The sequence below is a fragment of the Jatropha curcas genome, chromosome 10 (assembly GCF_041381405.1).
Source record: "Jatropha curcas cultivar XTBG-Jc1 chromosome 10, XTBG_Jcur_1.0, whole genome shotgun sequence".
Taxonomy (NCBI): domain Eukaryota; kingdom Viridiplantae; phylum Streptophyta; class Magnoliopsida; order Malpighiales; family Euphorbiaceae; genus Jatropha; species Jatropha curcas.
Window position 1 is genome coordinate 4634092 of NC_143160.1, and position 23590 is coordinate 4657681.

Sequence of the window (23590 nt, forward strand, 5' to 3'; positions counted from 1 at the left end):
AGACTCTCCATTCCAGTTTTCTTCTGCAATAACTTCAAGCTAATGCGAGAATTTAAAACATCTACCTCTAAAATTCCAAATAAAAATTTCCCACTTTTAGCAGCAATTCTTCTACTTATTCATCCATGACTGGGTCGTTGAATAAACAATCTCGAATAGGTTATGTAGCTCTTAAAATGGAGCTGTCAGGAAGCATACCTTGCCCCTTATCTTGAGGTAGCCACCTCTGATGCTTGGGGTGGCAGACAGGTCGTCCTTCTTTCTATAAGTATTAAACTTAACAATTGCTTCATAATTCTCGAGAACAAACTGAACTTCAAACCGAGATTTGATTGACAGTCGATCGTCGTCTTCATCGTCTTCTTCGTGGGCCCTTGGCAGGCCGACACGAATCAAGTTTTGAATGATTTTGTTTCTTTCGTTTTTTTTTTTTTCTTTGAGAAGAAAAAAAAATTTTGATTTAGCAGATATATACTTAACAAGGCGGGCCCACTTGTCAAATGAATGGGTGGGCTTTCTTAAAAGAAATTAAATCGGTGTTAATAGTGTGAGCTCTTGACAGTCCAGTTAACCTTGGCCCAAAGATTGGGCAAATTCAGGCCCACTAAAATTCTTAAGAAAATTCAGGCCGAATACTGAAGGCCCATGTAGAAAATCAAGGCCCAAATGAATGCCCATTAAGAAATTTTAGGCCCAAACCGAGGGCCCATTCGGAAAACTAGGGCCCAAACAATAGGCCCAGTAAGAACATCCAGGCGCAAAACTGGAGGCCCATTAAGAAAATCATGCCCAAAATTGGAGCCCATTACGAAATCTTAGGCCCAAAATTGAGCCCATTTAGATATCCAGGCCCAAGTCATGGGCCCATTAAGAAAATCTGGACCCATATTAGAGGCCCAATAAGAATCCAGGCCCAACATTGAGGCCCACCAAGAGAATCCAGGCCCAAACTTGAAGGCCCATTAATGAAATCCAGGCCCAGATTGGAGGCCCAATAGGGAATTCAGGCCCAACTACGAGGCCAATTATGAAAATTAGCCCAAATTGGAGCCCATTAAGAAAATTCAGGCCCAGTCTGAAACCCTTTAAATTTAGGCCGAAAAACATAATGCAGCCCATTACAAAACCCTGACCAATTTTATTGGGCCGAAAACCTTACTGTAAACCCAATAAGAAAATTTAAGACCAATATTTTGGATCCGTTATGAGAAATCTAGGCCCAAAATTGGGCTGACTTTCCAATTTTAACAGACTTGAACTGGGCTCACTTTAGGCCCTAATAAACTCACGACTAATATGAGCCACACACTGCTTTTTCGTATCTAATAACCTTGTAATTTTGGTAAAATTTTACAAATGATCCATTCTTTTGATGCCAGTAATTTCATTAGAATGATATATGAACAATATTTCTTTATTTCCTTACATCTTTAATGCAGCGGAAGAAGAAAAAAAAAAAACAGAAACCAATTCCTTAATATACGAATTCAATCTCTCTCAAATTGCGTTCTCCTTGCAGTTCAATGCTCAATAATCCATCTTCTGCATTGTACGTCCAATCCTCCTCTTTATTATCCACCATACAATACTTTGGTTTAGTGCTGGAGTAGGCTCCGAATCGGCCACAGCCTCGTCCTTTTACTCTGATTCTGCATTCTGCAAGATCCTTCATGCAGCTTATTACTTCTATGGCTCCTCCAGAGTTGTACATATCCAGCAATCCTATTGGCGCAAAGAGAATATTCTGACCATAAACCCTAACTGGAGAGATTGTATATATTTCACATTTAAGTGTGGCTAAGGACACTTCAATAATTCCACTCCTGGGCAATAGAGAAAGAGCACCTGCAATAATATGTGTAATTTAACAGTTATTAATAAAAAGTTCATTTTTTACGATGACAACCCAGTACACAAAGCATCCCATGTTGATTTTATATGGAAGGAATTACCACATCCAGTGAAAATTAAAATGCGGAAATTAAGTTTTAACCTGAATTAAAGGCATAGATTGCACAATCCCCATTCCAATTTTCACCTGCAACCTCTTCAAGAAATTCAACGTCAGTAGTCCTTACATGTCCTGAAAGGAATAAAGGTGTGGATGCTGCAATGGGCATGTCTTCAGTTTCTAGTTTCATTGGCCAACTTCCTGCTCCTTGGCAATTGAACACGCCAATTACACCTGATAACTTGTTCAAGTTCCATATCTTTAACAAACTACACAAAAGAGTAAAATCCCAGCTATTAGTAAACCATTTGATTCCAAATTGTTAGAAGACAGGTTTAAGGATTATATGTTCACCTTTTCCCATCCATGACAGGATCTACAAATAAACAATCTCTGGTCGGGCGGCCAACATTTCTAGCTCTCAGGATAGATCCATCAGGCAAAACAAGCTTACTCAGGATGTTGAAATCATGATTGCCTGGCTTGTCGCTACAGCATAGCATTGATACAAATACTTAAGCATTAAGTACATTTTACGGATACAGTGAAAGAATAACAAAAAAAAATGGGTACAATCCATTTTGGCTCACCTCACATATATTGCACATCCACCCACTGCTCTTGCAGCAGCATGGAATTCAGCAGTTTCATGTTTGCTCTGAAAAACAGCAGAAGTAATTTACCTGTGTAAACTTGCAAGAAAAGATACTATTTCACAACTAAAAATATGCAAAGACAACTTACATGGAACATGTCCCAGTCCGGAATCACAATCTCCCCGAGAAGAAGGCTGTTATAAGCTACAGAAGCAATATGCAAGGTCTGAAATTTTGCCTCTCTTGGCATGAAATCTTCTGATGCTCTCGCGACTGCACTTTTCCTTGAACTGTAATACAAAATCAGAATATTACCATCCACTTCTGGGTATTAACTAGTTAAAAAATGTTCCAAAAAATAGAAAAGATCGGATAGACCTGTAAATTGAGTCTGAATTGTGACTCATACAGCAGATGAGATTGTTGTCTTTGAAGTTTCCTGCAACAGATTGCTCAAGTGCTTCTTGGTACTGTCTAGTCAAAGTGACACGTCCACCATACCCAGAACCTAATGTTTCAATCAAATTCTGAACATCTACCTTTACTCCATCTACATTGCTGCTTGCCAAATAGCTATGGAGATCATTGTAAAATTCAAAAATTTTGCTAGGATCAATAACTCCAACTCCATATTTTTCTAAGCTGTCCATTGCAATATCTCTTTGATTCCCAACATTACCAGGTGACTGAACTGGATATTTGAGTTTTGGGTTGTACTTTTTCATTGTTTCGGATGACGGCATGACTCCTCCCCAGTATCCAGCTAAAGCATGCCAAACATAAACATATCTGCATTTGTTAAAATTTGTTACTATCAACAAGTGAAAAATTCAATATCCACATTCAAGACTTACTTTAGTCCATATCTCTCCTTGATTGTATCAATAAGCTCACGGAGATTGGTACAGTTTTGAGTATCATCTAAGCCTAAACTCTTGAACTTGCTATTTTCTTTGATGTCAACCAATCTACTCGCAAACCTATAACAAAAAAGAAATCTTAAATATCGAAATCTGAGACTAATTTAGAGGAAAAATCCTGATCAAACTACAGGATAGTAATTACTGTGTTCCTTCAATAGGCGGTTCGCCTTGTTTGTGAAATTCATTTACTGTATCTTGCCATCCATCATCAATAATAAGAAATTTCGGTGAACACCCACCTTCCAAAAATCTGCAATACAATTTTGTTAGGTATGCAGATTGCTACTATCTTTTAATACTTATAGAATCAAGAATTAAATGTCACATTGTACCTTTGAAGACCCTCTTTGATTCCATGTGGATTTACTTCAGAGTAAAAAGCATCCCAAGTGCACCATCCAAACCAGTCTAAATGTGGAGGGATCTGCAAATTAAACAAGATCAAGTCAGTCAATTGTAATGAAAAATTAGTCATTTTCTAAAGGTTACAGGTTTTGGTACGTCACCTTCTTGTTTTCTATATGGCTAAATGTTCCCTTGTGCTTCTCCAATATCCTGCATTAATGCACATACATAAAGAAGATACATTCAGCATCTGCAGATTAAATAAAATGGATTATATATATGAAAAAAACCATAATTATGATCTTGATCAAACGTACTTGACAGAATTCTTGATGAGCTCAAAAGGGTTGTCCCCTGAGTTTATAAATACAGCTTCAAAAGCTTGGGAGGTCTGGACATTAACATCTCCTAAGGAATTACACAAAACAAAATCAATACATTACAATGAGGTTTTTAATTAATGTGTTTATATAGAAATAAGAACGTTCAACTTACCACTTTCAATGCAAAACTGGAGCTCATTTGCAGAAGTTCCCTGCAAGCTGGTCCGAAACTGACCATCCAACACAGGCAACAGGAGAATATAGAAGGTGTTATTATTTGATGTATCCGAAGAAATTTCATCTTGCAGAGCAGAGTCCTCTGTTGCTTCCAACATAAGCATTTGAGTCTCCATTGGGATTTCTCTACCTGATTTCCCCACACGAGGTATCATCCACCATATTTTGAATCTAAAAAGGCACAAGAAACGGTATCCCCTGCTATGGCAGATCATTAGAAACGCGGCTTCAAAATCTCAAATATGACCTCGAGGAGTAGAAACTTAGTAGAAACTTACTTAAGAACTCCAAGGGTGAAAACATGATGAGAACTGAGAGTTGTAGAGGTAGCGCCAAGGAAAGCAGAGTCGCAGCTTGATGCAGAAACGACAACGTTTTCTGGAACTCTGGTAAGGACCTCCTTGCCTCTGACCATGAGGCAACCATTCTTGAGGGTAGCCGTGGTATTGATGGTCATCGACCTTTGTTGATCAAATGAAATAATTTATGCAATGCTAATGGAAACAAGAACCAAATGTCGTGGAAAGCCAAGCCTGATGGTAAAAGATCAAAAGATGTTAGGTGGATTCAACTTCAGTTAACCAAAATAGGCATACTCAGCTAGATATATATATTTGAAAATTATACTTTCCAGACCTTTTTATCATATATTTGAAAATTATACTTTCAAATATATATATATATATTTGAAAATTATACTTTGACTAATCGAGAGAACTTTCCAGACCTTTTTATCATAGAAGTAATAGGAAAAGAAAATATTAGTAAAAGATAATCCAACCACGTGGATGTAAAATATTACTATCACATTTTAATTAATTTGGGAAAATTATTTCTGGAGATTTAATATTGTTAAATTATTTAGTCTCTTATTCTTTTTGTACTTTTTTGTACGGTGGAGCTCAAGCCACGCGAAGAAAAAGAGAGATGGATGAAGTAAACATGGGAAGCTCCAAACTTATCTAATTGACGTGGCACTGAGTTGGCTTTGACGGTGAAGTCCTTGTTCATAATACCCTAGCCGGCGGGCTTTGCAGTCGAAGAATTGCGGAGGTTGAACATGCATCCCAGTTTTTTGACTGCACTGTGGAAAATTTTATCAAATGGAAAATTTTTCTCTATAAGTCCTCATCCTTCAAAGGGATGTTCCCATTAATTAGTCGTAATATTATGTACATACAATTCTCATATAACAAGATGATATAAAGGATAAAGCAAACTGCGATTAATTAATTAAGCAGATTCATTAATGAAACATTTAACAAGCCATTCTTCTTCCTTCGGTAGTATACTTTGAAGCAGAAGGCAAGCGCTGAGAGGCATGGCGTCCCATAATGTAAGGTCTATCACCACATTTGAAAGGCGTATGGCTAACCTGCATAACCATAAAATTTCCTCCAAAAAGATCATTGATGTGAGCTTGCCCATTCTTCAACCTCTTCCAAGCCTTTCTCCAAGAAACCTTTACCCTATGTAACAACCTTGGTCTTTTCCTTAAGAACCTTCTCAGGCCAGGAATTCTAAGTTTCAGCCGCCTCCCATTGATATTGAACCTCCTAAACGTGGGAAAATCTGTGTCTAGTTCCTCATTGAGTCCTCCATGTCTCTGCAGCCGCTGATATGAAAACAAAAATCTGCCCGATGATGCCATTGAAGAGTTTATATTATGGATTGGCCTTTTTTTATATGTTGGAGTTAATGTAGACTTGGGAGATGAGTCGTCATCTCCGTTGATTCAGCTTTATAAAGAAGCACCTTTCAGTGTACTGAAACTAGCTGAGTGCATTTAAGGCGGCCATTAAGAGTGCTGAATTTGTTGGTTGGCTTTCAATGGTGATAAATTTGACAACAAAGTCCAAATACATGTACTGATAATCCACTATAGGGATGGCAAATGGGTCGGGCGGCACTGAAACTCGACACCCTACATCAAAACTACGTCATTGTATTTTAATGGTGAAAAGTCAGTTATTTCTTTTTTAATATCATTATCATTATTATAATATAATACCAGGTATAATTAAAAATGCTATACGAACCACCAGTCCAGGCCAGGATTATCATGACTTATTCCTTAAAATTAACACGTAGTGCCAGGATGTTCATTAAAAGAGCCTACATCTTACAGTTTCAAGGGCACTCGTCCATTTGAGAAGAATCAGTAAAAATACACATTATCGCATTTGTTTTCTGGACCAAAGGGTTTCTAAATTCTAACAGACTTGGGATCCAGAAAATGAAACTGTTATTAGCTGAAATATATGTACATATACAGAGTAAGAAATGCACATATTGATGGAATTGTAACAGCAGCAATTACAATAATAGCAGCAGCAGCCAAACATATTGATGGAAGCCATTAGTGAACGCAGCCCTTCCTTATAAATAGCTAATTCAAAGATTTATTGCCTCTCATTCGATGCCAGCCAGTATGGCGCCACTGATTGATGCTCTTTATTTCTTCTAGGATAAATGCACATGGATGAACCTAATAGAGTTTTATCCTGGTGTTAATGGCACTCCGGCATATAGGGCATAACTGAAGATCTTGACCACAGTCGCAGCATGTCTGCGATTGAATAATGTTTAGCACAGGCAAATATTCCTGCATTTACTGAGAGAGAGTTTATGACTACATTACCTGATGTCCACAACCGAAGGCCAAATCCTTTGCATTGGTAAGGCAAATTGGACAAACCTGTTGAAAGCATGACAAGGAAATTTTTGAAATTCATTATGCTTACTGGACTAGCTATAATAGTTTAATTTTCTTCTAACAATAAATATATGGTGAGAAAATTCAAACCAGTGAAGCCAAAAAAGTAATAAAACAGAAAGAAAGCTGCAATCTGATTCAGGAAGCAGAAAACTGTGAAGTACATGATTATCAGAAGCAGAACTTGCAGGAGGAGCTGTGCCAGCTGCACCATATCTACCAGAAGAAGGTGCACTTGAACGATAACTGCTTGAGTGCAAAGGTTTTGAGTTACCAAATGAAGCCACACCATACTGAGGAGGGGGAAGAGGAACTCTATCTATAGCCTTCCCTCTAGTACAACTAGAAAATAAATAAAAAAGAGAGACATAAACCATTCACTTTAACAGTGTCCAATATTGCAAAAGGGAAAGACATCATAAGCCTTATAAAGAAGTTAAAAACATTACCCCAATATATTGAGCTCTAGCGTTGCTTTATACTGGGATGGTATTTCCATTAAGGCTGCTAGGGCAAATTCTGCTTCTTTTCTCGATCGGTCAACGTTCTTTGACATTATATCTGTAAAATTCACAAACTACAAATGTACATTTCTCAACTTAGCATTGACTAGTACAAGTTATTGAAACATGCTAATCTTGATTGAACAAATGAAAAGATGAAGCCCACTTGCCTGGAAATTATCAAATGCACGAGCTGGGATGTTGTCATCAAATTCCTTCATCATGTCCCATGGTCCATCTCCAACACCAACTAATATAATTGACAGCGGATACTCACTGAAAACTAACTATTGCATCAAGAAGTGTTTTAGCAGAGAAGATATACTTTCAAAACAAGCTCAAACGTTTTACCTTGCTTTCACAATTGCCTCAACAGTTCCCTTCTCCTGTGGGCTTAGGTGGCCATGCTGAGTATCAACACTTCTGGTCACCTATACAACCCACAATTGCTTCAACCATGACTGTATAATTCTATTCTTCCATCAACAATTTGTAAATAAAATTGGAGTTTGAAACAACTCTTTACGTGTATAAAGTAATTCCAGCTTTCTAGGATCCAGGTCGGCATATCTTAGAGATTTCAACTTTCCTTTCCAATTTGCTTGAAATATGAATATCAATCACGAGAATCAGCAATATCCGATTGCTAGACATTATGTGCAAGTCAACAAAAAACCAGAGCTCAACTAGCCAAGAAACTCCCACAATATCATTTCAATCACATTTCCATGTTTTTAATTTCCTCCAATATGTTTGGTTAGAAGCAAGATCACTATGTCACAAAACTTTGAAATGTTTTTAGCTCAATTCTGATCTGAAACTACATTTTGCAGGATAGTTCAAGTTCAGCAAAATGTTATAATTTTGCAAAATTCCGAACTCAGTGTTCTGTTTAGCTGTAGTAGTAGTACATTGAAGTTAACAAAATTTTATAGGAGATGTTAGGATTATCATGCTTTCATCATTCAAGACACTGACAATGTTTTGCCCGTTGTAAAGTGCAGCGTAAAAACTACCAATGTAATGGAGCAGAAGAAGGTGAAATTGTACTAGTTGTGAATGTTGGTATGACTCAAACAATTCCAACAATTTTGATCAAAATATAGGCTGGAAACGAAGTACCTGTCCATCAGCTATTATAACTAGAACATGGTACTGTCCACAACTTTGCTCAACAATTGTAATTGCCATTTCAATGACAGGTGCAAATGATGTTGGCCCTGCAAAGAAAGATTGGATGAAAATTCCATAAGCAGATGAACAACTGAAGAGGAGAGAAAAAAAAAAAGTACAAATTTTCAAATTGGAACCTGCTAGCCTTAAATGAGGGACCAATTCCTTATATCGACTTAACACTTCCTCAAACCCATTACAAAACCTCTCATCTGGATAAAAACTGAATACTTCTTGATCATGTGTTGATGCTGCCATTTCATATCCCAATATATATGTAATTAAGAATGTTAAATTTTAAATTGGGAAAGCAACATCTGTTCAGAAAATACCATCTCCAAATCCAAAACAAGGAATCAAGTTATCCTCATCAAATGAGGACAATGTTTTTCCAATGATGGATATTGCTTGTTCATAGGGATTCAAATCATCTCCTATGTGATGTAGGCTTCTTCGGTTAAATGACCTAGCACCTAATATTGAAGCAGGTTAGAAAGTTTTATAATATGAAAAGATGAAATTATGTATACTCAGTCAAGGCCAAACCTGTCCATTCATTGCTCTTTGTGAAATCAATACCGACAATGAGATTTGAAGACTCCAAACCTGAGCGTGCCAAGGCATCAGTAACCTGTGTTGACAGATTGGGGGTAAGATGGCTGTTTTTGTTATTGTAAAAAGGAAAGTGATCATCATCCATTGCTCCATGTTAGGAATCTTTTTATGGTTTGATTGAGTTTCTCCTTTGTTCCAAACAGCATAAAAACACCATAAAAGTTTCAAAGTCCAACATTTCCAAATGAACCAAATACTGAAGCACTTCTCAAGAATAAAATGGCTACCTTTTGGTCCACTGCAGTTGATTTACAGAGATGTAACAGTGAATGTCCAATGCAGAAGCAAGTATAGAAAATGAAAGGTTGGTTTAATTTTTAAAGGAGCCCACTGACGGCTTGATTGACTGAACACTGAATTTACTTGGATACGGTTTTGTTTCTTACTCAAACAACTAATGAATTACTCACAAAGCTGCTGTCTAGTCAGCACTTAGAGGGCATCCCTTCCAAGTAACTACTCAAATTACCTAGCAACAAACTTGGTATGATTATATAGAGGATGTGTGTCTACATAATTGACCCTGCAGCCATAGACTCATGCATGATAAGAATTCCAACTTTAAACTCTTCTCTTGACTATAGTGCTTAAGAATTCCTTATCAGTGATTCCTAAGGACTCCATTGTGAAGCTAGGTTCAATCTACAATGGTCCCAGAAAAGTACATCCCCCACTTACTTGTAATTAGCCCCTAAAAGATTCTTGAAACCCTGATCTTGAATGCTCAATTTGATCAAAAACAAAACCTTTACATGACAGGTTCAGTAGAATGAACATCTCACCTGCTCCAAACTGTTGTAATTATCATCTATCTTAGAGTACTTTCTCTCCAACCGCCTCCCTGAATCTGGGGGTAGACTACCATAGCTTTGAGGAGGAGATGCATAGTGTTGATATGGCATATATTCTTGACTTGGTTGAGCAAACTGTGGCTGTGGATAGCTCCATGAGTATGAAGTAGAAGCGTGACGTGGACTTGCTCGTTTTGAAAATATTCCACCCATCAATTCCAGTCTAAAGATATTCTGCCACATTCATTGAACGTGAACACAAATCAGTACATCAAATTGAGGCAAATGGAAGCATACTCAACACAATGAGAACCCAAGTCGACCATAGGGAAGCACATTCACAAAAATACAGCACCTCAAATTAACAAACTTTATACAGAATGATAAAGCATAATTAAGCTTTAATTTCTTTAAGGACCAACTGAGAGTCCCTTTTTGCTTTGACAATCATATTATCTAAAGAAACTTCATGGTCTGTAAAGGGGGGAAAAGTATCAACAGTATCCATAAAGTTAGAGAAGTTCTAAGAAAGCAAGACAAGCAGTATTCAAATATGTTTCCATGATCCTAAAAGCTAAAAATTAACAATGAATTTGCATTAAAAAGAAGATACGATTCCAGAATATGAAGTTAACGTTTTGTAGTTTCTTGTCAAATTTTCATGATTAGTAGTAGTTATAGTGTGGGAATTTCAAATGTAATTTCTTCCTCCAATTTTGAGCTTTTCGATGGAACGAGGACATTTTCTTTTCTTTTTTGGCCTCACAAGGCAAGAAAAAAACCTGCAAAAGTTCTGATCTGAATATCAAATATACATCATATAATTCTAAATTCCTTTCACACATATAGTAAGCAGAAAGTCATAAAATACATTTAAAATTTAATCACATTTAGTCTGGCATCAAATTTTAGTTTTTCATTTTCTTTTGGTGAATGAAGAAAATTCTACTGAAAAGAATCGCAGCTTAAAAAGACATTTACCCACTTTTCCAGCAAGAATACCTGTAACTATCAGAATTCCACATGAGAACTCACTCCATACACTCAAAAACACATTGTTAAGTTTTAAGAAAGAAGAAATCAAAATTCAACAATATTTATCAGATGAAAGAAAAATAAAAATACCGTATCAAGAAATCAGTTTTTTCAACATTTCTTGGATGAAGATTTCAGAGTGAGCGCGGAATCAGTGGGCGAAGAATTCAATTTGCAGAGTGAGCTGGTAAGGTTTGTTGGGTAGTAAGTGAAAGTGGATATGACCTTCACTGGTACAAGGCTGCTTCTTGGAAGTTTCTGTTGTGGAAACCGTATTGCACTATTGTTTACCTTAGCGTAATTGGCCAGTCCCAAGTCCCATTTCTTGATCACGACGACAACTAGTATTTGTTTTATCACATAAAAGAAAAGGTAATTGGAACAAGAAAGGCAAAGCTTAAGGATTTATATCAAAGTTGCTTTCTTCTTTTACAATGGGAAAGTGGTGACCTTATCCAAAGATTAGACCTTGGTAAAAATGGATATCTTCTACTTCAGAGGGGCAATTTGAAAAGCAATAATTGCTTAGGATTGACGCAACTGAAATTTTTATATCAAGAATCACATTATGCAACCATTTATTAATATAAATTGTTTCCTTTTTCTATTAATTTGGACTTAAAGAACTCATTAAGGTATATCAAAGTTCAGAAGAAGAAGCAAATAGCTTGTTTGGGCTAGCGTCTACTTGTTCGGTAGGTGCATGCCCGGCGTTATACGGCGTCAAATTTAAAATTAGAAAACATTATTATTTAATCCCTATAGTTTACTGAAATTAACTATTTAACCTTTTCAAAAATATAGTACTTAGTCTTTGGAGCTTGGCACCGTTGAACAAAATCGTCCTCCTAATTTTTATTGTATTTTTTTATGCTAAAATAAAAAAAATTATTTTTAAGAATGTGAATATTGTACTTTTACTTTTAGCATATTATTTTTAATAATATGAATTCATTATTTATATTGTTAAAAATGATTTTTTTTTATAAAATGAATATAATAGAAATGGACAGGATATTATTGTGTTTAAAATTAACACAAAAAGTACAAATTTTGGATGAAAGAATTTTATTGTTTCAAATGGAAACAAACAATAAGGATATATTAATGTTTTTTTTTTTTTAAAGTAAGGATTAAATAATTAATTTTACCAAACTGAGACATATATGGAATGGAAAAATACAATGTCTTAAGGCATATTTAATAAACTAAATAGAATCCAACATGTAATTTTCATTAGTACTCAAAAAAAAATTTGTAATTTTCATTATCCATTCCTTTGCAAGTAAAGTTTTCAAGTTAGGGATTTTGGGCTTAATAGGGAATTTGAATTCTGAACTCGTTCTCTGAATTTTATTTCTAAATGAGTTTTTTTCTTAAATATCACTTATATCTTTATTTTTTAAGTTGATGTTTTATTATTCGTTTATTTCATTTGGAAAAAAAAATTTACCTAGACCCAATCTATAGTCTACTTATGGACCAAATAAATGGAATTAAAAAGTTTTTAAAAAGTGTTTTGTTTTTTTTTTTTTTCAAAGTGTATGGTTATAAATAATCTTGTTTCAATAAAAATATTTAATTTCATTGATTTGATCCATAAATGGAATCATGGACAAGATTTAGATAAGTTTTTCCTTTCATTTCTCTCTCCTCCAACATCCAGTTGCCATTTCAATAATATCTAATGAAATAAGCTTTTCATCTATGTAAGTTTTTAATTGTTTTATTTATTAAACTCCAAGTTTTGTTGATTTTGCAAAAAAAAATTATCCCATTTCGTTTAAAATTACAGTTTAGAAATTTATTTAAATTAAAAATAGAGATTGAGAAATAATTTTTTCTTCACAATATTTATATTATTTTACAATTGCAAGAGATAATCAAAGTTAATATAAAAAGTAAGCCTTCATTAATAAAATAATTCATTTAATAAATTAAATTATGATAAAATTATTGATATGAATATTTTGATCCTTCTACTAATTTCTCATTTCATTTTTCCTATTCTATGTTGTATAGTAAACAAATTGATAAAATTAGAATTTCTATTTTTTTTGAAATAATTTTTAATTTCATTCTATTTCGTTTGATATTTTATTTCAACTCTATATTAAAATCGCCTAGGTATTTATAATAAAAAACTGCATACACAATCCAAATCAATTTAAACCTATTTAAAAATACAGATTTAAAAAGTTAATGATTTCATTCAATTTATAAAACATATAAAAATAAACTATCAGTTCGGTTTATAATTTTAAAATCAAAATTATTCTAATTAAACAAAACCATGTGCTAGCTCTGTTTATTCTAATTAAACAGAGGCCTCAGCCACTACAATGTTCAAAACCACAGGGGAACATTCTTCCATCCATATCTGCTCAAAAGAACTTAAAGTCAAAGCTTGCTTAGCTAAGCAATGTGCCACAGAATTACATTCTCTAATAACACGATGACAACTTGAACTAGTAAAAAATTCTACTAATTCCTTAAACCTTTGCATCCTTGTACGCATCTCAGTAACGGGCACGAGATCAACTGAAGAATAAAAAAGCTTAACTATGCTGGCACAGTCAGTTTCAAACATCACTTGCCTGAATGTCAAGTCTAAGACACATTGCCCAGCCCAGAAAACAGCTTCCATTTCTGCTTCCTCCACTGATAGCGAGTCCCGCACTCGACACATTCCAGCTGCCATGACCTGACAAATACTATTTCGCACCATAAAACCCATCCCAATATATCCATCTGGACCTAGCGCAGCATCTGTGTTTACTTTATAGAAATTCACAGGGGGCGGAGACCATTTTTGAAACCGTCCGACAGTAGGACCTTCTACCTGAGCAAAATCAAATGAATAAAGTGAATAAACCGGAACTATTAGAGGTTGAATTTTGTTATGCAATTAATAAATTTTATTATGGTCTCAATTTCATTATTTTTAAAAAGAGAGCAATTCTCATTTTTATTTTTATTTCATTAGAGGCTGACTTTCTTAATTTTATTATTTTTCATTTTAAAAGTACTCTTCAGATAATGGAATATGAAATTATATAAATAACGAAATTCATAAAATTTAATAATTTATATTTCATAAATTTTATGAAATTCTTATATTTATATTCTATCGTCTAAATTATCATCTAAAAATTTATTTCTTGTAGTGGTAACTAACAAATTAAAGGTTGTTAGTTAAAAGTTGCTAAATCTAATTTTGAAAAATCTAAGAAATTTAATTATCGAAAATAATTAAAAATATGAAATCTACTTCTAATAAAATAAAACAAGCCATTCAATTTTATGCTTTTTGTTAACCGTTTAATTATTATGTTAAGATAATTATTTATGTTCCAAACACCGTCTAAAAATAAAAACAAATAAAACGAACATTCTTCTTGTGCTCTGCCACCTATTAGAGGTTTCAGTTAAACGGTGCGTTTTGTTCCAAATAAAACGGCGTCATTTGGGCTGCTTTTTAAAATCCTCTACGACGCAAGAAAAAGGCTGGTCAGGAGGATAAGGTTATCCCGAACAGGAAAGTATCCGGAATAAGCAAACCAGATAAGCAAGTGCGAAAGGAAAAAAAAGAGTAGAAAATCTAAAATCAACTGCTTTTTCGACTCCAATTTCTGATTTCAGTGTCTCGTAGAAGCTCTCAGAAATGGATTCTATGGGTCTTCCCTCTCTCAATGCTCTACCAGTTTCACATTCCAAATTTCAAAGAGAACGGTGTACAAAATTATGGGGGAAATTGCATTACTTAAACTCTTCTATGCCACTTTCGCTGAAACTCAGTCCCACTTTTAGAATTCACCGTTTTGTATGCCAATCTTCAGTCTTTTCTGATCTCTGATTAATCGGTCCTTTTTCTTTTCCACTTTCAAATTTGTCTCGTAATTAGTTTTATAGAGGTTGTCAATTGAATTCATTTTTCTCTGAAAAGCAGCATGGGAGGGTTATCCAAATGCAAACTGGAGATGAAGATTATGATTTGAAGCAAATGAGAGACATGGCTGCTGCGAAGAGAAGATGGGATGCAATGGTAATGTTGTCATAGCAAAGCGTTAAATATCATCACTCGAGGTCGAGAAAGCCGAAATCTTGATTTTTTTTTTTTTTTTTTTTTTGTGTGTTTTTGCGGATGTTTGCTCATAAAAAGGAATCTTTATAGATACACGTTTTAGCTGAACCCATTCTAATTGAGTTATTGGAGTATGTATTTCAGTCCATGTCCATTGTGCTTTATAATATGAATATTGCCTCGATGGTAATAAGAAGGTTTTGATTAAGTTGCTGGATGTAGGTATCTCAAATATAAAGTTGTCTAAAGGTCATCTTTGAATTTTTGGTGTAAGGTTGTGATTGCATTGCTTCAGTCCATTGAGATGAACCTTCTAAAGTCAAATAATGAGACTTAGGTCTTATATTTGGTACATGACATTGTTCTTTCATGTGTAGATTCGGGAAGGAAAAGTAAATGTCCTTACACCAAGAGAAGCAGGTTATGCAATTCAACTCTCTAGCAAAATCTTACTCGATGTTCGTCCCTCTGTTGAGCAGAAAAAGGTGAAATGTTTTTCTTTCTATTGCTTCCTCTTTCCCTGTCCAAACTCAAATGTTATAAATTCTACTTTCTTTATTCACTAGTTCTCTGTGATTTATTCCTTCAATTTGATGGTTATATAACATTTCTAAGAGTATTTGTCATGATAGCTATGCGATATCTGTGAGTGTCACTATTCCACTAGAATTCTGCAATTACTGGTGATTTAATTTCTTACTGACTCATTTGTTGCTTTTTCTTGTTGATAGAAAGCATTATCATAAAATGTTGCAATGTATAATGGCTGTTCTGTACTTTCTCAAATTATTGACCGCTTGACTGACATGTTTTTTAATTGATAAACCAATAATCTCCCTTAGCTCTTTTTCTTTATGGACATTCTGCCCCGTAATAGCATCATTTGCTTCCTTTATTCCAGATTTTTTTTTCTAGCTCAATATTTCCATGAATAATGTCATCTCCATTGCAATGGAGTTAATTCTTTACATGTTTTGAAGGCATGGGTTAAAGGCTCAACCTGGATTCCAATATTTGAAGTTGATGATAGATCTGACATTGGAACACTTTCAAAAAAGTTCACAAATTTTATGATGGGTATTTCCCTGTTCTTTTTCTCATGTCACTGTTAAATACCTGTCATAGAACAAACATGCAACCTTTAAATCTGCAAGAAATAGAAGATTCTGTTGTTTTCTTATACTTCAGCTTTTTCATTGTGTTGAATGTCTTGTGTGTTTGTAGGAGGCTGGTGGAGTGGTGTGCCTACATTGACTTATGATAAGTATGTGCTGAATGTTTTTCGATTTTCTTAGTTTCTTGTACACATTTTTGTCTACATACAATTACTTTATGAATTGTTTTTCTGTGTTTACCAGTCAGTTCTTGTCAAAGGTTGAAGAGAAGTTCCCAAAAGATACAGACCTGATTGTTGCATGCCAGAGAGGATTGAGGTGGATTATTAGTTTAATCTGATAATAATTTCTTCTATCAATTCATCCATATGTATTTGAATGAGTGCATTTATTCTTTTATTATTCTGAGGGGTAACCTAGATGCTTCCATTTGATTCATAGCATTTTAAATGTAATAAGTTTTGCCTCTATATTTCATTTATAACGATGATATTGGATATATACCCAAGGAAAATGTTGCCTTTCCATGAACAAGTCAAATCACAGAGCAGTAGGGACTAGGTTATGGTTCCAGGATATGGATATCTGTTCTTTCCATCTTTTGTTCTAATTTATTTCATTAACTCCCAAGTCCCACCGTTAGCTTTCCTAAAATGATTCATTTAAAAGAACAAAATTTTGGCTTCAAATGACTTCAGAAAGTGCTAGCATTATTTGGTGTTCTTGTAATTTCAAAGCAGTATGCCATTTTGACTGGGAAGGCGTCAATGCTAATGATGATAATGCATAATGGCAGATGATGGAAAAACATGGTGGTCTTTTAGTATTAACTTGTGATCAATTTGAACCCAATTTAAGTCAGTCACGGAACATGAGAAAGGATAAATAGAGTGGGGCAAGAAACAAACTAAGTCAGAGATATAATTTGCTTCTTTATTTTGAATATTCACAGATCTTTAGCTGCATGTGAACTGCTCTACAATGCTGGTTACAGAAACCTGTTTTGGGTTCAAGGAGGTCTGGAGGCTGCTGAAGAGGAGGTATACACATTCTCAGTGTGAATTTTTATATTTCTTTTAGTTATTATGATTGTAATTCTTCTGTTAGTTGATTTTATTTTACTGATCAAATGAAAGTAATTTAACCATCTAGTGACTTGTGAAGTAGGATCTCGTCATCGAAGGTCCTCAGCCTCTTAAGTTTGCTGGAATTGGAGGGGTTTCTGAATTTCTTGGGTATGCTTCTATTTACTGCTGAATGGATTTGGCTATATAATATTTGTAACTGCTATACTTGTTGTTAACTGCCTGCCTACTTTAGTTGGACAGATCAACAAAGAGCTGCTGCTGCCAAAGAAGGTTGGGGTTATCGATTGCTATTCTCTGCACGTCTGGTAACTAAAGTGTTTTCCATAACCTATTGTTTTCCTGTTGGCATAGAAATTTAATGTCCATTTTGTTTCTCAAGCAGATTGGAGTCTTTCTTGTAGCTGATGCATTGTTTCTTGGCGCTCAGCAAGTCGGTCGCTATATTCAGGATATAAGATCACATTGATTTGGGTTTGAAAGTTTATGACCAATGAACCTCAGAGGACATTGTTCTCTACATCATATAGAGTCCACAGGATTGATGGGAATCCCAATTTTGGTGCCAAGAGGAGTGTATTAATGCCAGTAACTTGTTATAGTGTGATGTATCTACTTATGTTATGTTATGCTGCCTGCATGTATATTCAATACAAGAACTCCATGTAATATTGCAAGGTGCATATTTTTGTTCTCTTAGTCCCTGAATTTTGAAAACCAGCTAAAATCATCTTCATGTAATTTACGTTCAATGTCCAGGGAAACAAAACGCAAAATCTGAAACAAATAAATCTAAGGGCATACACACGAAAAGTGAGACAGTGTCTCTGCAATTTTTTTTTAAGTCATTACAGTTTGAGGTTTAAGTAAAATGAAAACTTAAGGATACATTTATGGTCATCATTTTTGTTAAATTTAAATATATAGACTCTAAATCTCTTTCACCTTACAATATCATGTACTTTCTTTTATTATCTGATTTGTTTATAATCGTTAACACATATTATTTATTTCATCTAAACTAGTATTATATATTTTTAAACTAACCCTAAATACAAAAACAATATAGCTCTAAGTTATAGTAAATAATTTATATACATTAAACCCACACAACTAGAATTAAGAAACACTTAGGATTAAGAATATGGAGTTGCAACAGCCAAAAGAGGAAATTTACGGTGAATGGTGAGGCCGGTGCACTCAGCAACGTCCAAGTCCTCTCCTCTTTCAAGACCATGTAATGCCCAGTCAAACTTATACAGTAGATTTGCCAGTGCAAGCTCATCCGTGCTCATAGCAAACTGAATGCCTGGACAAATTCTCCTGCCGGCTCCAAATGGTATCAATTCAAAATCTTGTCCTCTGAAATCTATACGATTTTTCAAAAACCTCTCTGGCCAGAATTCTTCCGGACGATCCCATAATGCAGGATCCCTTCCTATTGCCCAAGAATTGATAATTACTTGGGTTCCAGCAGCAAGGTCGAAGCCTTTTATTCTAACATCTTGGGTTGACATTCGAGGAACCAGTAATGGAATTGGAGGATGCAAGCGGAGTGTTTCCTTTATTATTGCTTTCAAGTAATCAAATTTGCTTATATCATCCTCTGTTATTACTTTTGATTCTTTGTTTGCCATTTCTGATCGCAACTCATTTTGGACTTTCTTCATTTTCTCAGGATGTCTTAAAAGCTCTGTCATTGCCCATTCTAGGACTGTGTATGTTGTGTCTGTACCTGCCGCAAATACATCCTAGAACAAAAACACAGATTATATTTTCTTTACGTGGGATTGTTAAATGTAAGAATTGTGCAACATTATTCTCTAAATTTTTAAATATTAATGAGGTTTGACTAGTGATACTAAAACTTGCAAAAAAATTCTATAAAATTTGAAATTTATTTTTGAACTTGATTAAATCTTATTTAAATTGTAGATAGATAAAAACAAACGTGGCCATTAATTTGAGCGAAACATTGTTAGATAGAAGATTGTTTTCATCCATTTTGTGTTACATAACATTTTCTTTAAGTGGTGTTTTTATCGTTTTGACTAAATATTATTTTTTAAAAGTATTCGGTAATATAGCATTTGGATTAGCTTTTAGAGATTAATGTAGTATTTTATAAAAAATTAACTCATACCACACTTAACTTTTATAATTTTATGAAAAACTATTCGAACAGCTAACAATTAAAGCCACTGCATAAGTGGCAAAATTTATAGATTTAAAAATATGGTATTTAAGATATCTCCAATTAAAACAATTTTTAAGAGGTTATATATTTATTTTTTTATTAAATGAACATAATAATTTGACTATATGATCAATCAAAAATTACAATAATTAAGATTTTGATCCTTGAAATATAGATGATATGAAAACAAAATATGTAATTAAAAAAATTATGTTTCATTAAATAAATTCTTATGCCATGTTTCAAGATTTTTTTATTAAGTAAAAGAAATTTATGTTATTAAATTATTAATTAGCACATCTATTTTTAAAATTAAATTTTAATTTATGCGATACTTATTTGATAAGACTAATAGAATTATTTTAAAATTAACATAAAATTTTATAAATATGACGTGATGATTTAAAAATATTGAAAATATTTTTTGTTTTTTTCAATTAAAGATGCCAAAGCTAAAAAAAAAAAAAGAATTGGATTGGAAAAAAATTGACAAAAGATCAAAATAGAGCCGAATTTCAAAACCTGCAAAGTATCAGACTATCATGTAATGGCTTGATCCATAATGTATGGCTATGGACCGGATCTATATAAGTAATTTCCTATGATTTATCGAGCGATGTAAATATGGGGAGAAAGAAGATTACCAAAATGAGAGCCTTGACGCTAGTTGTATCCATACAAAATCCGGCCATATTTTCTTTCTGAATCCAAAGCAAAACGTCCACAAAGTCTTTGTTGTTAGCATCTTCACCATCTTTTGCATCTCTATGCTCTTCAACTACTCCATCTAAAAAGCTATCCAACTCTTTAGCCACTTTCTCCACCTTACTGTACAATCCATTTACAAGGTTTATCCAACTTAGCCATGGAATGTAATCCCCAATATCAACAAAACCCAAATACATCGCAAATTCCTCTAATAACTCCTTAAATTTTCTTTCTTTACTATATTTCCTCCCCAACGCTACTCTGCAAACTACATCATTAGTAAGACTCGCAAAAACTTCACTTAAATTGACTGGTAAACAATCAGAGCAACACTTCTCAACTCTTTTGATCATGCAAGTCGTTTCTTCTTCTCTAACATTTCTGAAAGACTGTACTCTTTTGTTGCTTAGTAGATGGAGAACGCATACGCTTTTCATTTGCCTCCAATATTCCCCATAAGGAGAATTTGCTATATCTTTCCCTTGATACAGAAGTTTGCCACCGATTCTTGATTTGGGCCTGTTTGCGAAAATTATGTCGTGGGTTTTCATTATCTCTTTAGCCATTTCAGATGACGAGATAACAAGCACTGGAGTGCTCCCAAAGTGAAGCAACATGATTGGGCCATGGATTTGAGCTAAGGATTGAAGAGACCGATGAGGGTATAAGCCGATTTGGTGGAGGTTTCCTATTATTGGAAACCGAGATGGAGAAGGTGGCATTGTTTTCTTGTTGTTGCTAAGAGGAGACCTTTTAAAGAAAATTATGAAAGAAAAGGTTAATATTGTAAAGGATAAAGGAAGCAACAGGGATGAGACTCCATAACGCTGCTCTAGCAATTGAACGGAACTCCACATTTTTGAAATGCTAGCTTGTGGTGGGATTAGATTTGGAGTCATCCAAAAGTTGCATAAACTCTTTGAAATGTTTGTGAGGGGACTAAAGTTGGAGTCATCCAAAAGTTTTATTTGGTGTCAGTTGTGGCCAATATGGTAGTTATGGGTAGATAATAATATCCTGGTTTTAGCTTTTGAGAAATCCAATTTAAATAAAAATTTGCAAGTGTCCTTTTACAAGTACTTGAACTAGTGGCTCTAACTGTTCACGTAACTTATTGAACTAGTGGCTCTAACTGTTCACGTAACTTATTGAACTAGTGGCTCTAACTGTTCACGTAACTTATTGGTCATGCTTGCACGTATCGTTTAGGTAAAAATTTAAGTCACTTTCACATTCTGCTTTGGTGAGAGGCGCAACTGATATTTTTTGGTAGAATTAATATTTTTTTGGCAGCTTTTTTTTTTTTTCTGAGCAGACTTTATTACTGCCATGGCAATTAATTTTTTATATCTTCAAATTGATTTAAATGATTATAGCTGATTTAGGTGTTTGACAAATTTTTTAACTGGTTCGCAATTTTGTTTTACCCACAAATATATTTTGTCTTGTATATAGTAACTCTACACCAACGAGTTATGGTTTAAAAAAAAAAGAAGAAAATATTTTGATAATTGACTCTAAAAAAATTAGAACTCTAACGCTACTTTTATTTCAGTAAAATAATTTGCTAAAAAATATTTTTTATATTTAAAAAATATTTTTCAAATGAATTATTTTTCGCTGTTTGATTGTAATATTATAAATTAGTTAAAAACATTAAAGTTTTTATCTCATTAGATCATAAAAAATATTAATAATAAGAAGTTTTATAATTTAAAAATTTTATTGCTAAATATGATAAGAATGTAAAAAAAATATATAAATTATGAAAGCAGCCGGTGGCCGGTGGCGAATAATGATTATTGGTAGTGATTATGATTATTAATAAATTAAAAAATATAGATTTATAAAGTTTATCAATGTCTCAAAAATGTTTTACTCTCTCGAAAATGAAAAGTTATTTTCCTTAAAAAATGACTGAATTTTCTTTTGATCAGAAAAATATTTTTCATTGACTTATTTTCCTGAGTGTCCCAAACAATAAAAAATTGTAAAAAATATTATTTACAAATTATTTTATGAAAATAAACGTAGTCTAAAGTTTTTTTTCTTTTTAATTGATAGCAATTGATCTTTTTTTTCTTTTTCTTAATTCAAGCAACTAAAGCACCTCGATACTTATTTTAAATTTTTTTTCTACTATAGCCATTTGTTTTGTTATTTAGTTCGATCCCTTCTCTTTGCCGGTTGCTACAGCCGCAATTGAGAGTGTTTTTGCAGCGATGAAAATTATTAAAAATGCATTTTGTAATAGAATGAGAAATGATCTATTGAATGACTATTTCATGACTTACATTAAAAAATATGTATGGGTAAATATTGACAACAAAGTTATTATGAATAGGCGAGGATGATTATAATTTAATTGTAATAGTTTGTTTTTTTTAATATTTATTTTATTGAACCCTCTCATTGAATTTCTTAGGCACGTCATTGGTTTTCCTCCTCTTTTTTACCCTTCAATGTTTTTTTTTTTTTTCAAAAAAATAAAGTAGGAGCATCCAGACTCGTGACATGTTATGACAAGAGCTTAATAAACAATAAATCCAAATCTTTTAAAGCATATATAAATAAATAAATTAGAAAAGCGTAACTTATCAATGTGCATAAAGTTATTATAAATTTTACTTTCTGAAAAGTAGATTTTCTAACTTATGTTACACAAAAAAGTAAGTATTTTAGGACAGCTAGGGAAGTTGCACTTTCTTAGTTAAGTGTGATAAATTTATCAATTTATCTTATTATGTAAATATATTTAAATTTGTATTGTTTTATGAATATTACTGTATTTTGTAATTTGAGAGCAATTTATTAATTTGCATATTCAATACTTTTCAATTATACTTTCCAATAAATAATTTTTTTAAATTATTTCCAATAAATAATTTTTTTAACAATATACTTTTGTAAAGTAGATCATTTTCAACAAAGTGAGAACTAAATTGGATCAACGTAGTTGAACTGAATTTTTTATATATATAATTATTTATAAAAATTTAAAAATATATAATCCCAAACAATTTCATACAAAATAACAATATAATTATCATTAAAACTAAAATTAAAAGGATTTACAAATATAAAAAATATTTTTGTTTTCATTTAGTATCAAATTTTTATCTAATTTGATTTGAAAAGTGAAAATTATTAAAATACTAAGAGTTGTTTTAGTAATTAATGAAAAAACGAGAAC

General features: G+C 33.3%; 5 protein-coding genes across 10 annotated transcripts; 1 reads left to right on the forward strand and 4 right to left on the reverse strand.

The window, feature by feature from the left end:
* Positions 1–1337: 1337 nt before the first annotated feature.
* LOC105640282 (putative galactinol--sucrose galactosyltransferase 2) lies at positions 1338–5453 on the reverse strand. Of its 2 annotated transcripts, XM_012224558.4 has the most exons (14): positions 5334–5453; positions 4654–4908; positions 4311–4576; positions 4133–4223; positions 3977–4025; positions 3803–3894; positions 3613–3720; positions 3402–3527; positions 2926–3336; positions 2696–2837; positions 2542–2609; positions 2306–2440; positions 1994–2220; positions 1338–1845 (listed from the first exon to the last, which is right to left on the reverse strand). In XM_012224558.4, exons 2-14 carry the CDS (start codon positions 4830–4832, stop codon positions 1475–1477), a joined length of 2265 nt encoding a protein of 754 aa, XP_012079948.1. In that variant the 5' UTR covers positions 4833–4908; positions 5334–5453; the 3' UTR covers positions 1338–1474. The 2 variants fall into 2 exon arrangements, with proteins under 2 accessions (XP_012079948.1, XP_012079949.1); XM_012224559.4 differs by lacking the exon at positions 5334–5453 and having other exon boundaries at positions 4311–4573; positions 4654–5328.
* Positions 5454–6603: 1150 nt separating this feature from the next.
* Positions 6604–11691, reverse strand: LOC105640285 (E3 ubiquitin-protein ligase RGLG2). Of its 3 annotated transcripts, XM_012224561.3 has the most exons (12): positions 11299–11681; positions 10165–10407; positions 9314–9398; positions 9100–9240; positions 8905–9018; positions 8717–8814; positions 7946–8025; positions 7765–7870; positions 7541–7668; positions 7256–7433; positions 7017–7073; positions 6604–6944 (listed from the first exon to the last, which is right to left on the reverse strand). In XM_012224561.3, the coding sequence occupies exons 2-12, from the start codon at positions 10384–10386 to the stop codon at positions 6864–6866; spliced, it is 1290 nt and encodes a 429-aa protein (XP_012079951.1). In that variant the 5' UTR covers positions 10387–10407; positions 11299–11681; the 3' UTR covers positions 6604–6863. The 3 variants fall into 3 exon arrangements, with proteins under 3 accessions (XP_012079951.1, XP_089582926.1, XP_089582925.1); XM_089726800.1 differs by having other exon boundaries at positions 8717–9018; positions 11176–11691; XM_089726799.1 differs by having other exon boundaries at positions 8717–9018; positions 11299–11689.
* A 1834-nt stretch (positions 11692–13525) lies between these two features.
* LOC110010185 (uncharacterized) lies at positions 13526–14226 on the reverse strand. Its single transcript, XM_020681867.3, has 2 exons — positions 14203–14226; positions 13526–14050 (listed from the first exon to the last, which is right to left on the reverse strand). The coding sequence occupies exons 1-2, from the start codon at positions 14224–14226 to the stop codon at positions 13526–13528; spliced, it is 549 nt and encodes a 182-aa protein (XP_020537526.3).
* A 494-nt stretch (positions 14227–14720) lies between these two features.
* Positions 14721–18191, forward strand: LOC105640286 (Rhodanese/Cell cycle control phosphatase superfamily protein). 3 transcript variants are annotated; one of them, XM_012224562.4, is made up of 10 exons: positions 14721–15031; positions 15155–15253; positions 15670–15777; positions 16273–16369; positions 16517–16556; positions 16651–16725; positions 17360–17447; positions 17575–17642; positions 17728–17800; positions 17878–18191. In XM_012224562.4, the coding sequence occupies exons 1-10, from the start codon at positions 14873–14875 to the stop codon at positions 17959–17961; spliced, it is 891 nt and encodes a 296-aa protein (XP_012079952.1). In that variant the 5' UTR covers positions 14721–14872; the 3' UTR covers positions 17962–18191. The 3 variants fall into 3 exon arrangements, with proteins under 3 accessions (XP_012079952.1, XP_012079953.1, XP_037493150.1); XM_012224563.4 differs by having other exon boundaries at positions 14722–15031; positions 15158–15253; XM_037637222.2 differs by having other exon boundaries at positions 14936–15071; positions 15158–15253.
* A 238-nt stretch (positions 18192–18429) lies between these two features.
* LOC105640287 (cytochrome P450 736A117) lies at positions 18430–21409 on the reverse strand. The gene is made up of 2 exons (XM_012224565.4): positions 20334–21409; positions 18430–19243 (listed from the first exon to the last, which is right to left on the reverse strand). The coding sequence occupies exons 1-2, from the start codon at positions 21294–21296 to the stop codon at positions 18629–18631; spliced, it is 1578 nt and encodes a 525-aa protein (XP_012079955.1). The 5' UTR covers positions 21297–21409; the 3' UTR covers positions 18430–18628.
* Between the last annotated feature and the right edge of the window lie 2181 nt (positions 21410–23590).

Excerpts from the sequence above, each read along its gene's own strand:
- LOC105640282 (XM_012224558.4), bottom strand. The coding sequence starts at position 4,832 with ATGACCATCAATACCACGGCTACCCTCAAGAATGGTTGCCTCATGGTC. Across the intron at positions 3,528-3,612 it reads CCGCCTATTGAAGGAACACA|GTTTGCGAGTAGATTGGTTG; the intron begins GTAATTACTATC and ends TTTTTGTTATAG. Across the intron at positions 2,838-2,925 it reads AATTCAGACTCAATTTACAG|TTCAAGGAAAAGTGCAGTCG; the intron begins GTCTATCCGATC and ends TTTGTATTACAG.
- LOC105640285 (XM_089726800.1), bottom strand. The coding sequence starts at position 10,386 with ATGGGTGGAATATTTTCAAAACGAGCAAGTCCACGTCACGCTTCTACT. Across the intron at positions 7,434-7,540 it reads CTAGAGCTCAATATATTGGG|TTGTACTAGAGGGAAGGCTA; the intron begins GTAATGTTTTTA and ends TTTATTTTCTAG. Across the intron at positions 7,074-7,255 it reads GTTCTGCTTCTGATAATCAT|GTTTGTCCAATTTGCCTTAC; the intron begins GTACTTCACAGT and ends TGCTTTCAACAG.
- LOC110010185 (XM_020681867.3), bottom strand. The coding sequence starts at position 14,226 with ATGAAAAATAATAAAATTAAGAAA. Across the intron at positions 14,051-14,202 it reads AAAATAATAAAATTAAGAAA|GTAGAAGGTCCTACTGTCGG; the intron begins GTCAGCCTCTAA and ends GATTTTGCTCAG.
- LOC105640286 (XM_012224562.4), top strand. The coding sequence starts at position 14,873 with ATGGATTCTATGGGTCTTCCCTCTCTCAATGCTCTACCAGTTTCACAT. Across the intron at positions 16,370-16,516 it reads GTTCACAAATTTTATGATGG|GAGGCTGGTGGAGTGGTGTG; the intron begins GTATTTCCCTGT and ends GTGTGTTTGTAG. Across the intron at positions 16,726-17,359 it reads GCATGCCAGAGAGGATTGAG|ATCTTTAGCTGCATGTGAAC; the intron begins GTGGATTATTAG and ends GAATATTCACAG.
- LOC105640287 (XM_012224565.4), bottom strand. The coding sequence starts at position 21,296 with ATGACTCCAAATCTAATCCCACCACAAGCTAGCATTTCAAAAATGTGG. Across the intron at positions 19,244-20,333 it reads GCGTCAAGGCTCTCATTTTG|GATGTATTTGCGGCAGGTAC; the intron begins GTAATCTTCTTT and ends TTTTTGTTCTAG.